Raw genomic sequence first — 15338 nt, 5'->3', positions numbered from 1 at the left:
TCAATATTTTGCTGGCGGAAATTCTGCCAGCAAAAGTCTAATGGAGCATACACACGGTCGGAATTTCTGACCAAAAGCTCTCATCAGACTTCTGCTGGCAGAGTTGCCGCTCGTGTGTACGGGGCATTAGACGGATGGAAGAACGATTTCTTGGTTTGGCAGATGCAATGTTTTGAAGGTGATATTATGCCGAGGCTGCTTTACCTCTTACAAGCCTTACCAATTAGGATTCCGCAGAGTTTTTATCGTAAGGTCCAAACAACTTTTATTAACCTTTGCGGCTCAGGAGATCCCTTTAACAGAGACCAAAGCTCAGAGGAGGGGTTAGACTCCCCAACTAAGCTCTAGATTGCACATGAATAGAGCAGTAGACTGTTGCAGACACCTAACTCATAAATTATGGGTCTCCTTGGAGCAGGAAATAGTGCCAACCCCCCCGGCAGGCCTGCCCTGAAGTGGGACCAGTTACTCCTGTTTATCTTCTTCACACCCATTAATCAAACCCATCTTTAACTATAGGATAGCAGAGATGGCCAGTTTTTCCTCTCCGTTAACGCCTATTATTGGACACCTGGACTTTATACTGGGTATCTCTGATAGGGCTTTCCGGCTTCAGCCTGACAGGAGATTGGTTAGAGCCTCTTCCTTTCTTGGGTCCTCCGAGTGGATTAACCCCTCAAGTTTATACCCCACCCTTAATTCCTCCATTTAGGGCAAGTGGAAGATCTCACAACTCTCACATTTTCTTAGATCCCTCCCAGACCATAACTGCTTTTGTAGACAACCCACGCTCTTTGAAGATCTATGCCTAGGAGATGAGCCTGAACGAAAATCTCTATCCTGTTCTTATAATATTCTACTGACAGCCACATCTCCACATTATCCCCCGTATCTGAAGAAATGGGAGAGAGACCTCAACGTTCCTTTCACAGAAGATCAAAAGAATTGTATCCTTTTATTTGCGCACAAGTAATTTCTGTGCAGCAAATATCAGATCACTTTCAAGATTCTGATGTGTTGGTACAGGGCCCCATTGGTGCTAGCGTCAATATTCCCAGGACATAGCTGTTTGTGCTGGAGGTGCGGTACCCAGACTGGCACATTACTCCACATCTTCTGGGAATATCCGATGATGGCACCTTTTTGGAGACAGGTCCTGAAGATCATCCACAACTTACTGATATCTCCCTTCATGACAATCCGGCAGCTGTACTCCTGAATGTGACGCCTATGTCCTGTAAACGATATCACAAATCTTTACTGAAACACCTTTTAAATGCAGCAAGGGCCTGTGTCCCCAGCATATGGAAGCAACAGTCCCCACCTTTGGTGTCGCAGTGGTTTGCCAGGGTGAACGACATACAGGAGATGGAACGCCTGACAGCAGCCCTTGGTGAAAGAGAAGAGGAACACAATACACGTTGTATACACTGGGATTTGTTCCGCTTCTCGAGCGATTATGGGACATACACTTGAGCAATTTCCTTCATGAGAATCAGAGGCCTAGAGCCGTTGAGCCCACCAAAACTCTCTACCCTTCTTTCCCTCTTACTCCCCCCCTTCTGTCCCTTTTATACCCTCTTCCCCTTTTTTTCCCCTAATCATCCCATCTCCCCATTTCTCTCCCTTTCTGACACCTAAGGTGTCATCCATTTTTCTATATTAAAAACCCATATAATACAGCGCTATTCCTAAATTCAAATACTGAGAAAAACTTTAAAGTTAAATAATTGAGAGATAGTATGTGACAAAAAAATAGTGAATATATATAATAAATGCAATAAATGCAGCAGCAACTTAAATATGAGATACCCACAATTTCAAATACCATTTTTTTCAAAAAAGCTGCGCTATAATGATTCAAACCAATGTGTTAACATATAAATAAATTGGTCATGCAGAAATAAATCCAAAATAAATCCAAAGATACAGACAAAAAACGGAAAAGAATCTATATGTAAATGTTCAGGATATTAGTCCATTTCCCATTAAACAATAATTCTGCTTGTCGTCTCCACCGTGTTTTATCACACCGCACCAATGAAAAGAGTGTCATCAGAGTTGCAGAGAAAGGCTTTCCACCACCAACAATACTGACGCTTACCAGCTATACTGATCCCATCTCAGAGATCTAATTTCGCCACTGTTAAAGAGGAAGTAAACCCTGATGAGTTTACTTCCTCTTTTTTTCCCTGCAAAGGTAAAGCATAATGGACTACTATGCATCGCATAGTAGCCCATTATGTGTCACTTACCTGACACAGGAGCCAGCGAAGTCGCCGCTGTCCCCTGTAGTCCGCCGCATCCATCTTGCTTGTGGCGTCTCGCAGCTCCGCCGCTGTCATTCGGCGAAGCCGCGATGACGTCACTCCCACGCATGCGCACGGGAATCGACAAATGCGGCAGCTCCATTCTTGGAACTGCCGCGTTCAGTGCGCCTGCGTGCTGCTGTCTACGGCGCATGCGCCGTAGACAGCGGTGCCCGATTTCGGGCAAATATCTCCTAAACCATATAGGTTTAGGAGATATTGCTTGGACCTACAGGTAAGCCTTAATCTAGGCTTACCTGTAGGTCAAAGTGGTTTGAAAGGGTTTACAATCACTTTAAATCACTCCCTCTGGACATGAACTGCATGGAGGATGTATCTCTTTAAGCTCTCTGTTCCAGTAGTTGGTATATTCCTACGGCCACACCGCTCATTGCCCAGCACATGCATAAACAAGAGGAATCGCCATAGTGTAATATTGTCGAAAATTTTAATAAATAAAAAGACTTACACTTACATCAGATGTAAAAAAAGGATTCGTTTTCAATAAAAAGATTTGCCGGCCGGCTTCATACAATGCTTCCCGTCGCTTCCGGGTTCACCATAGATCGCGGTGACGTCAGCACGCCGCTCCTCCCTACACCGTTTCTTTAGAGATAACGTCTTCCAGGGGCACGTGGAAGACAAACTGGCCCCCCTCTGACATCCAGACTGGCCCCCCGACATCTAGACTGCCCCTCCTCTGACATCCACAATGGCCCCCCTCTGACATCTAGACTGCCCCCTCCGACATCCAGACCGCCGCTGCCGCCCACCTTCCGCTCCTTTCCATTACAGTTCACAGACACTGGCAGTTGGGTGGGGTGAAGGGGGGGGGGGGCGGCGCGCAGCATCTCTATTGTAGCCATCTGCCATGCCTTCTGGTCTTCTTTAAAATGGCGGCCGCGGACCTCTAGCGGCTGGGGGTGAAAATCGTGAATAACTGAATTTCCCAGGACCTTTCCCGGGAAACAATTAAATCCGGAAAAGGGTCCTAATCCTGGGAATGTCCTGGGAAATTCGGGACAGTTGACAACTATGTGCATGGAATGGATAGATGTAGGACAGGTGAGCCTGGAGGCTGCCCAAGCCCCCTTAAAGGAACAAGAGCACGCTGAACACCCAGCAAGAGCACAATGGCAGCGAAGGTGCCCTGCGTGTCCCCGGACCATATATACAAACAGTAACAAAAAACTGGCCACTGCCCACACCTATAACTGGCCTTCATAGTAAGGAGCACATGGAGGGCATATACCTGTAAGACAAAAACAATTCCATAGCTCAACTCACCAACCAGTCTGTTGACCAACCAAATTAACCTGTCTAACCATCTGATAAAAGCAGGGGTTTAGTTAGCACACATTTGCAAACGCATGTGAAAGCTGCAAGGACTCGTCACGGCACCCTGCTCTGCTTGCAGTCCTAACACTACAAATACCAACAGGGTTCATTAATACAAACAACAACGTGAGTAACAAAAGAAGGTGGTGTCTTCACAGACAGCCAATCAGACATTTGTAGTCTTTAAAAAGCAACAATCACAGACATGTATACATTCTAGACATGTACGATTTGTTTCATACAAATCAAAAATTCGTACCAATTTCCAAAATACACATTTTTATGCATACGATTTCCGTACGAAACACGAAATTCCGTGTAATTGTTACAAAAAGTTAACGAACCTAAAAGTTAAAACCCCAGGAAGTCAGCACTGGGATGGTGGGAACCCTATGGGGAATTTCTATGCTTACAAATTTTTTCTTTAATGAATTTCGGATCCAAATTAACAGAATTGTGACTGGTGTTTTGTTCACCAATCAGAGGAGGTCAGCACAGCACAGGGATGTTGGGAACCCCTCATAATGGACACAGCGGGTGTACAGACCCGGGAACTCAGCACAGGGATGGTGGGAACCCCTCATAATGGGCACAGTGGGTGTAAAGACCTGGGAACTCAGCACAGGGATGGTGGGAGCCCCTTATAATGGATACAGCAGCCAGCAGGTGTACAGACTTGGGAACTCAGCACAGGGATGGTGGGAGCCCCTCATAATGGACACAGCGGGTGTACAGAGCCGGGAACTCAACACAGGGATGGTGGGAGCCCCTCATAATGGACACAGCGGGTGTACAGACCCGGGAACTCAGCACAGGGATGGTGGGAGCCCCTCATAATGGACACAGCGGGTGTACAGACCCGGGAACTCAGCACAGGGATGGTGGGAACCCCTCATAATGATACATTTATCATAACGAACATTCGTAATTGTTACGAAAAGTTAAAAAACCTAAAAGTTAAAAACCCAGGAAGTCAGCACAGCACAGGGATGGTGGGAACCCCTCATAATGATAAATTCATCATAACGAACTTTGGTTATTTTTACAAAAAGTTAATGAAACTAAAGGTTAAAAACCCAGGAAGTCAGCACAGCACAGGGATAGTGGGAGCCCCTCATAATGATAAATTCATCATAACAAACTTTCGTTATTTTAACGAAAGGTTTCCAAATCTAACGAAAATTCATATTTCGGGTGTACAGACCTGGGAACTCAGCACAAGGATGGTGGGAAGCCCTCATAATGGACACAGTGGGTGTACAGACCCGGGAACTCAGCACAGGGATGGTGAGAACCCCTCATAATGATACATTTATCATAACAAACATTTGTAATTGTTACCATAAGTTAAAAAAAACTAAAAGTTAAAAACCCAGGAAGTCAGCACAGCACAGGGATGGTGGGAACCACTCATAATGGACACAGCGGGTGTACAGACCCGGGAACTCAGCACAGGGATGGTGGGAACCCCTCATAATGGGCACAGTGGGTGTAAAGACCTGGGAACTCAGCACAGGGATGGTGGGAGCCCCTCATAATGGACACAGCAGCCAGCAGGTGTACAGACCTGGGAACTCAGCACAGGGATGGTGGGAGCCCCTCATAATGGACACAGCGGGTGTACAGACCCGGGAACTCAGCACAGGGATGGTGGGAACCCCTCATAATGATAAATTCATCATAACGAACTTTGGTTATTTTTGCAAAAAGTTAATGAAACTAAAGGTTAAAAACCCAGGAAGTCAGCACTGGGATGGTGGGAACCCTATGGGGAATTTCTATGCTTACAAATTTTTTCTTTAATGAATTTCGGATCCAAATTAACAGAATTGTGACTGGTGTTTTGTTCACCAATCAGAGGAGGTCAGCACAGCACAGGGATGTTGGGAACCCCTCATAATGGACACAGCGGGTGTACAGACCCGGGAACTCAGCACAGGGATGGTGGGAACCCCTCATAATGGGCACAGTGGGTGTAAAGACCTGGGAACTCAGCACAGGGATGGTGGGAGCCCCTTATAATGGATACAGCAGCCAGCAGGTGTACAGACTTGGGAACTCAGCACAGGGATGGTGGGAGCCCCTCATAATGGACACAGCGGGTGTACAGAGCCGGGAACTCAACACAGGGATGGTGGGAGCCCCTCATAATGGACACAGCGGGTGTACAGACCCGGGAACTCAGCACAGGGATGGTGGGAGCCCCTCATAATGGACACAGCGGGTGTACAGACCCGGGAACTCAGCACAGGGATGGTGGGAACCCCTCATAATGATACATTTATCATAACGAACATTCGTAATTGTTACGAAAAGTTAAAAAACCTAAAAGTTAAAAACCCAGGAAGTCAGCACAGCACAGGGATGGTGGGAACCCCTCATAATGATAAATTCATCATAACGAACTTTGGTTATTTTTACAAAAAGTTAATGAAACTAAAGGTTAAAAACCCAGGAAGTCAGCACAGCACAGGGATAGTGGGAGCCCCTCATAATGATAAATTCATCATAACAAACTTTCGTTATTTTAACGAAAGGTTTCCAAATCTAACGAAAATTCATATTTCGGGTGTACAGACCTGGGAACTCAGCACAAGGATGGTGGGAAGCCCTCATAATGGACACAGTGGGTGTACAGACCCGGGAACTCAGCACAGGGATGGTGAGAACCCCTCATAATGATACATTTATCATAACAAACATTTGTAATTGTTACCATAAGTTAAAAAAACCTAAAAGTTAAAAACCCAGGAAGTCAGCACAGCACAGGGATGGTGGGAACCACTCATAATGGACACAGCGGGTGTACAGACCCGGGAACTCAGCACAGGGATGGTGGGAACCCCTCATAATGGGCACAGTGGGTGTAAAGACCTGGGAACTCAGCACAGGGATGGTGGGAGCCCCTCATAATGGACACAGCAGCCAGCAGGTGTACAGACCTGGGAACTCAGCACAGGGATGGTGGGAGCCCCTCATAATGGACACAGCGGGTGTACAGACCCGGGAACTCAGCACAGGGATGGTGGGAACCCCTCATAATGATAAATTCATCATAACGAACTTTGGTTATTTTTGCAAAAAGTTAATGAAACTAAAGGTTAAAAACCCAGGAAGTCAGCACAGCACAGGGATGGTGGGAGCCCCTCATAATGATAAATTCATCATAACGAACTTTCGTTATTTTAACGAAAAGTTTCCAAATCTAACGAAAATTCATATTTCATGTGTACAAACCCGAGAACTCAGCACAGGGATGGTGGGAACCCCTCATAATGGACACAGTGGGTGTACAGACCCGGGAACTCAGCACAGGGATGGTGGGAACTCCTCATAATGGACACAGTGGGTGTAGAGACCTGGGAACTCAGCACAAGGATGGTGGGAACCCCTCATAATGGACACAGTGGGGGTAAAGACCCGGGAACTCACAGGGATGGTGGGAGCCCCTCATAATGGACACAGCGGGTGTACAGACCCAGGAACTCAGCACAGGGATGGTGGGAACCCCTCATAATGATAAATTTATCATAACGAACATTTGTAATTGTTACGAAAAGTTAAAAAACCTAATATTTAAAAACACAGGAAGTCAGCACAGCACAGGGATGGTGGGAACCCCTCATAATGGACACAGCGGGTGCACAGACCCGGGAACTCAGCACAGGGATGGTGAGAACCTCTCATAATGGACACAGTGGGTGTACGGACCCGGAAACTCAGCACAGGGATGGTGGGAGCCCCTCATAATGGACACAGCAGGTGTACAGACCTGGTAACTCAGCACAAGGATGGTGGGAACTCCTCATAATGGACACAGTGGGTGTACAGATCCGGGAACTCAGCACAGGGATGGTGGGAACCCCTCATAATGGACATAGTGGGTGTACAGACCCGGGAACTCAGCACAGGGATGGTGGGAGCCCCTCATAATGGACACAGCGGGTGTACAGACCTGGTAACTCAGCACAGGGATGGTGGGAACCCCTCATAATGGACACAGCGGGTGTACAGACCCTGGAACTCAGCACAAGGATGGTGGGAACCCCTCATAATGGACACAGTGCGTGTACAGACCCGGGAAATCAGCACAGGGATGGTGGGAACCCCTCATAATGGACACAGTGTGTGTACAGACCCGAGAACTCAGCACAGGGATGGTGGGAACCCCTCATAATGGACACAGCGGGTGTACAGACCCGGGAACTCAGCACAGGGATGGTGGGAGCCCCTCATAATGGACACAGCGAGTGTACAGACCCGGGAACTCAGCACAGGGATGGTGGGAACCCCTCATAATGGACACAGCGGGTGTACAGACTCAGGAACTCAGCACAGGGATGGTGGGAACCCCTCATAATGGACACAGTGGTGGTACAGACCCGGGAACTCAGCACAGGGATAGTGGGAGCCCCTCATAATGGGCACAGCGGATGTACAGACCTGGGAACTCAGCACAAGGATGGTGGGAACCCCTCATAATGGACACAGCGGGTGTACAGACTCAGGAACTCAGCACAGGGATGGTGGGAACCCCTCATAATGGACACAGTGGTGGTACAGACCCGGGGAACTCACCACAAGGATGGTGGGAGCCCCTCATAATGGGCACAGTGGATGTACAGACCTGGGAACTCAGCACAGGGATGGTGGGAACCCCTCATAATGGACACAGTGGGTGTACAGACCTGGGAACTCAGCACAGGGATGGTGGGAACCCCTCATAATGGACACAGCGGGTGTACAGACCTGGGAACTCAGCACAGGGATGGTGGGAACCCCTCATAATGATAAATGTATCATAACTAACATTTGTAATTGTTACGAAAAGTTAAAAAAACTAAAAGTTAAAACCCCAGGAAGTCAGCACAAGGATGGTGGGAACCCTATGGGGAATTTCTATGCTTACGAATTTTATACGAAATACGAAATTTCGTTAACGAACTTCGGATCCAAATTAACAGAATTGTGACTGGTGTTTTGTTCACCAATCAGAGGAAGTCAGCACAGCACAGGGATGGTGGGAACCCCTCATAATGGGCACAGCGGGTGTACAGACCCGGGAACTCAGCACAGGGATGGTGGGAACCCCTCATAATGGGCACAGCGGGTGTACACTCAGACCTGGGAACTCAGCACAGGGATGGTGGGAACCCCTCATAATGGACACACAGCAGGTGTACACTCAGACCCGGGAACTCAGCACAGGGATGGTGGGAACCCCCCATAATGATAAATTCATCATAACGAACATTTTTAATTGTTAAAAGTTAAAAAACCTAAAAGTTAAAAACCCAGGAAGTCAGCACAGCACAGGGATGGTGGGAACCCCTCATAATGATAAATTCATCATAACGAACTTTCATTATTTTAACAAAAAGTTTTTACGAATCTAACGAAAATTCGTATTTTGTACGAATCCGAATTGAATTTCGTACACGAATTACGATTTTTTTTTTCCGCAAGAAACAAAACAAATTTTTTCGACGGCGCCCATGTCTAATACATTCAAATAGACTAGCAGTGACGTGTGCAAATGATCAGGTGCAGAGCCACGCTTTCTGTGAGACAAAGGAACACTAGAAAGATGGCTCTGCACAAGACCGCATGCAAACCGACTAAATGCTTTCAATGATGCGAACCATACAAAACCATGGCTCAGTGGGCCATAATACTCGTATTGTTATGCTATAGTTCCTATGTACGCAGACCTGTTTGCTCTGAGTCATTAATGCAGACGCCAAGAAGTGACCAGTCTCTTGGTGAGGTATAAACGAACATCCCTAAAAGAGCAACCAAATCTGCCGTGTCCACAGGAAGGTTTTCGCGGCCAATGGTCTTCCGCCAAAGTCTGTATGTGTGAATACACATGAGCGCATTACAGCAAAACTGACACTGGGGGACATCTGACAACATACATTTATAGGAATTTACTCAACACTCCCTTCCTTCTTCCATATAATAACCCAAAACAAATTAAATTCACCAATGTCATTGTAGGGACTCAGTTATGCAATCAGAATTTTCCTAAGTGCCAAGCTACGTAAGCAGGGCCGTCTATAATATTGATTGGACCCTGAGCATAAATTTTTTTTGGGCTTACAGCCAAAGCACACAGTTGCAATCAGGCTGATAACAGAAGTCAGTATGACATGACAAAAAAGCAAATATGGCAGCCGCTCGGATCTGTTTAAAACCAAGAAAAAGTCAAAGGTGCTAAAATGGCTGAAATGGTTCAGGAGGGGGATGCATTAGTGATCAGTGGAAGTCAGTTAACCCCTTTGTGGTGCTGCAAAACTGGCCTGCAGGCAATTAGTTAACCACTTTGTGTTGCATTAGTGGTCAGTAAAATGTTTATTAATCCCTTTAAGCTATGATACAAAGGGGTTAATAAACACTAGCACACATACCAGAAAGTATCGGGGACTTCCCAAGGACTCCAGTTGGTGGTCAATGTGGTGGGGGAGTTTAGGTAAGGTAAATGTTAGTAGTAGAGAAGGTCCGCTATAAAGAAAATCATTAATTATAGTGGTAAGTTAGAATAGGGACTGCTAATAGTATTGATACGTAAGAAAAGAGACACTTTAGACTTGTAATGAATTTACTGTTTATATTTATATAAAATTATACACATAATAATGATACATTAGACCAGGGCTTTTTTTTCAGGGGGAACATGGTGGAACTCCGTTCCGCCACTTCTGGCTCAGACCCTTGGGGGGGGGGGGGGGGGCTTGCGCACCACAATCACTTGTAAACATAGAAGTCCAGATTCTGTGTTTACAAGTGACAGCTCTGAGATCAGGATGGGAGATAGGGGCAAGAGGGGCAATTGGGACTTTACATGAAACAACACACTATGGCATAATGAGTCATTAACATAGGGTAAAAAAGATAAATATTTATTAATACCCTATGGGAGCATAGTGTATTTGATGATACAAACATTTTAATTCATACATATATTATACAGTAAGACATAATATTATTAAATCACATTAATAATAAATAGTAGCATAGTAAATAATGTAGCACCTGATCACTGATAATAACAAAAACATTACCCCCAACAACTAAATAGATAAATAAAACCAGAATTTGGTTAATGACTCAAATATTAGGCACCCATGATAAATATAATAATGCTGTGGCATGGCAGCAAGTATATAGGCTTGACGCGTTTCGTGGAAGATGGTCCACTCATCAGGAGCTGTTTATTGGAAGTGCCTAAAATATAACATAATATAAATGAGTAATTAATGGTAATTAATTACACCGGGAAGAGGAGGAACAAAAACCTTAGTCCTAACCTTTTACCCTTAAGAGTGTTAGGACTAAGGTTTTTGTTCCTCCTCTTCCCAGTGTAATTAATTACCATTAATTACTAATTTATATTATGTTATATTTTAAGCACTTCCAATAAACCGCTCCTGATGAGTGGACCATCTTCCACGAAACGCGTCGAGCCTATATACTTGCTGCCTCGCCACAGCATTATTATATTTATCATGGGTGCCTAATATTTGAGTCATTAACCCTATTCTGGTTTTATTTATCTATTTAGTTGTTGGGGGCAGTGTTTATGTTGTTATCAGTGATCAGGTGCTACGTTATTTATTATGCTACTATTTATTATTAATGTGATTTAATAATATTATGTCTTACTGTATAATATATGTATGAATTACAATGTTTGTATCATCAAATACACTATGCTCCCATAGGGTATTAATAAATATTTATCATTTTTAGCCTATGTTAATGACTCATTATGCCGTAGTGTGTTGTTTCAAGTGAAGTCCCAATTGCCCCTCTTGCCCCTATCTCCCATCCTGATCTTATACTATCGGGGATGGAGATCAATGTACTGGTGTCTTGGTCTCATGTAAAGTCCCAACCTAGTCTCTCTTTGATTCAAAGTGACAGCTCTGCACTCTGTGTGTAACCCCCCCCCACCCCGAACTCTGCACTCTGTGTGTAACCCCCCCCTCCCCTGAACTCTGCACTCTGTGTGTAACCCCCCCCCCCCCGAACTCTGCACTCTGTATGTAATGCAATCCTGGTATTTAATGTGTGTGGGTGGAGGGGTTTTGGTGGGTCGTTGTTGAGTTCCAGCACCTATTGTTTGAGAAAAAAAAGCCCTGCATTAGACTAGGAGTTCATTAGAAGTACTTTATAACAGCGATACATTGATTAGATTAGGAGTACTCTATCATTGTATTACATTAGAAGTACAGGTAATTAATAACAGTGATACATTAGACTAGGAATACGTTATCATTATAAAACATTAGAGTACATTGTAGAAGTATTGCGACTTATGCTGGATTACAACTAGAGATTTTTTTTTTGTTTTTTTTTGTTAATAAAGGACTTTTTGTTTCTAGGTCACATTGTTGTGGGGATAGGAAGGGATACTACATACTCCTTCATCATTCCTGTCCGCGGGTGGTATCTAAGGGCTCCCTTATTTTTAAAGGGGGCTTTCAGATTTCAATAGGCCCCTACCCATAGACCCGCACAACCACTGTGTCAGGGTCGTGGGGAACAAGCCCTTGTCCACATTAATATAGGGCCAAGGTGCTTGGCCAGGGGGTCCCCCTCACAAGGCATTCCCCAGCCCCCCTAGGTTGGGGGCATGTAGCCTGGTATGATTCATGGGGGGGGGGGGACACATGCGCATCCCCACGTTTCTAGACCAGCTAGGCTGCATGCTCGGATTAAGGGTCTGGTATGGAATTTTTTAGGGGGGCGCCCATGCATGTTTTTTTTTTTTTTTTTTGCATGTGGCTCCCCCTTCAAAGCCTTACCATATTCAAAGTATCTGGTCATTCTTGCTGTAGGATGTACTACAACAAAGGTGACAAAGAAATGAATTATGCAGTTTAAATGAAATGTAATTTGGTGGCTACTTAAAAAAAAATATATATATATATATAGCACAGAGACCCCTTCAAAGGTCCTTGAAGGGTTTGCTGTGTATTTTGGGGGATCTTTGGAGGGGTCTATGAGCTGTGTTAAAGAAAAAAACAAAAAAAGAAAGAAGTCAACAAGTAAATGTAATTTTCTGGCAATTTAAAACTTTTTTGGGGGGACCTTTGGAGGGGTCTATGAGCAGTTTTTCTTTGCTAAAGTAAGAAAATAAACAAAGGAGATATCCATTAACATTTATCACCCAAGTTATCCTGTGCAAATTGCAGTATAATTCACTTGGATATATCAACTAGTTATAATGAGATGTGCAGTGTTTCCTAACACATGCCAACACTGCAAAATTACATTCAGGCATTAGGGGTTAAACAAACTATTTGCACAGTTGTTACGAGGCATGCTGGGAAGTGTAGTCAATAACCATATCAGTTGTCAATGGAAGAATTTTATGGATGGATATATGGAGGATAGGCAACTCAGCGGGAGCCCAAGCCCACTACTTTATACTATGGAAGGTCCCACCAATAAGAATCAGCCTCCCTGTGATGTCACCAGTCTATGGCCAGATCTGTCACATGTCCCGTTTCTGCTCATCAATCTTTATATAACCTCCTCCTACATATAATGCAGCATGGAGGGGCTCAGTGAATATGTCAGTGAAGGTGTGGAGGTGTCGAATAGAAATATCTAACTCGTAAAAAGAGAGACGCCCCTCCTTATAATCCAGACACACCCTGATTCTGTGTATTGGAATTTTGGCCATTATATTGGTTGATTGCTTGTTATGTTTCACTAATAACCCATCACCGTTCCTCTCCAGACACCAGGACTTCTCACTACATCCAATCTCTGACTCCTCTCCTTTCCTGGCTATACTGGGGTAACACATCCCGGCTCTCCAGTGTGATGATCCCCCAACATTCACATCCCAGTAATGTCTCCCTGAGGAGAAACTCTGATTGCTCAACACCTGAGGAGATATCACATCCTTGTATTGTGGAACATTCATGTCTTCATTCCTGGCAGTGACACTGCCAAATAAACCATCAATATGTGCATGTTGGCCATGGAACCCCCCAAATGTATTATGGTTAATAAAACTGCCAAACCTCGGACCAGTTGTTACTTCCCTGTTTACAGTAACATTCCTATCTAGATTAGACCCTAAAACACTACCAGTCTGGACTCGGTAGACCTGAAATCTCTCTGGTGTAATAGGACGATTCAGATCTTTATTTGTCTTGTGTGCCATCTTCCTATCATCTGAGATGTTTAGGTAATTATTTGCAGTGTCTGAATCCAGTAATATATCTGCAGGTTTCGGTATAATTGTTCCATATAACCCTGTTATTATATCAGATAATCCTGTATGTAATGTGTGTGAGATTTCAGTCACATCCATATCGCTCCCACCATGAAGGAGTTTATCACGTCTCTCTTTGTCCTCCTCATCTTCATCCTCAGTATCACACAAGTCACCTGTGTCTGATTCCTGTAAGAAAGTCAGTGGATCCGTCATGTTATATATCTCCTCGATGTGACGCATCGTCCCGGACAGCTCGCCTTTCTTTATCTGCAGATCCTGGATTAAATCCGAGGCTGGGAATGAGACTTTCTCTGCCTTCATAGTTATCTCTTTAAGAACTCTCCTCTCCAGGATGTCCAGTTGTCTCCTGATGTCTCTAAATATGGTGCTGACTCTCTTGGTTACACCGTCTGCATTGTCTTGTACTTTTCTCTTGTACTTCTGCAGACTCTTGATGCTTTCCTCCATCTCCTCTCTCTTTTTCACCAACCTCTGCAAAGCATTGGTCAGGTTCTCCTTCCTCTTCTCAAAGGCCTCCTCCAGTGCCTCCACCTGGTGTTCCTGATGGTCTCCATGCAGCCTGCAGGACCCGCAGAGACAGGCCGAGTCCTCGGTGCAGTAATACTCCATGATCCTTTCATGGACGGAGCATTTCCTGTTCTTCTGGGGAGCGGTGAGGTCAGATAGGACATGTTGGGATGACTTGCTGTGGACTCTCAGATGGTCATCACACAGAGAAGCTTCACAATGCAGACAGGATTTAACAGCGGGTACAGGAGAGTGAATACAGTACAAACAGAGGATCTGGCTCTTATCCTCTTTCTTCTCTGGCTCGGTAGATTGTAAACTCTCCATTATGTTGCGCAGTGTTATGTTCCTGCTAAGTTCAGGTCGCTCCTGGGACTCATCTCTGCATTCAGGACAGAAATAAACTCCAGACTCCCTCTGTGTATCAAGAACACCTTCTATACAGTCCCGACAGAAGCTGTGCCCACATTTTAGCATTACAGGATTAGTATAAATGTTCAGACAGATGGAACAGTCCAGCTCCTTCCTCGCATCAGAGAACGCCATCGCTGACTGCAGGAGAGAGAAACAAAACTAAGTAGATGTGTAGGAGGGAGGGAGTCGGAGGGAGGGAGTCGGAGGGCGGGAGGGAGTCAAAAGGAAATTTACTTAAATATCTACAGTATGTGTGCAGAAGAAAAGGTAGTGGAGAGGGGGGAGAGTTCTTCCGGACACACCGTCCAAGGATTCACTAATGCAATCAGAACAATGGGAGAAATAATCAGGGAACCAATGAGTTATAGTGATATTATAATTCCATCACCCAATTTTTCAGGGTTTATAAATAAGAGGGGGGTGGGGAGGATAGGTGGGCTCCAAACCACTGTAGCTGCACACATGACCCTAGGGAGTACCTGAGAGAGTGGTGTACTGGGGAGAGAAAAAAG

General features: G+C 45.0%; 1 protein-coding gene across 1 annotated transcript; it reads right to left on the bottom strand.

Moving 5' to 3' along the window:
• Positions 1-11805: 11805 nt before the first annotated feature.
• LOC143989237 (tripartite motif-containing protein 75-like) lies at positions 11806-14996 on the bottom strand. Its single transcript, XM_077489303.1, has one exon. The coding sequence runs from the start codon at positions 14956-14958 to the stop codon at positions 13150-13152; it is 1809 nt and encodes a 602-aa protein (XP_077345429.1). The 5' UTR covers positions 14959-14996; the 3' UTR covers positions 11806-13149.
• Positions 14997-15338: the final 342 nt, after the last annotated feature.

The sequence above is a fragment of the Lithobates pipiens genome, unplaced genomic scaffold (assembly GCF_037356315.1).
Source record: "Lithobates pipiens isolate NorthernLeopardFrog02 unplaced genomic scaffold, aLitPip1_a1.2 Scaffold_18, whole genome shotgun sequence".
NCBI lineage: Eukaryota > Metazoa > Chordata > Amphibia > Anura > Ranidae > Lithobates > Lithobates pipiens.
Note: the sequence above shows the minus strand (reverse complement) of the source record. Positions and strands in the feature narration are given on the sequence as shown.

Excerpts from the sequence above, each read along its gene's own strand:
- LOC143989237 (XM_077489303.1), bottom strand. The coding sequence starts at position 14,958 with ATGGCGTTCTCTGATGCGAGGAAGGAGCTGGACTGTTCCATCTGTCTG.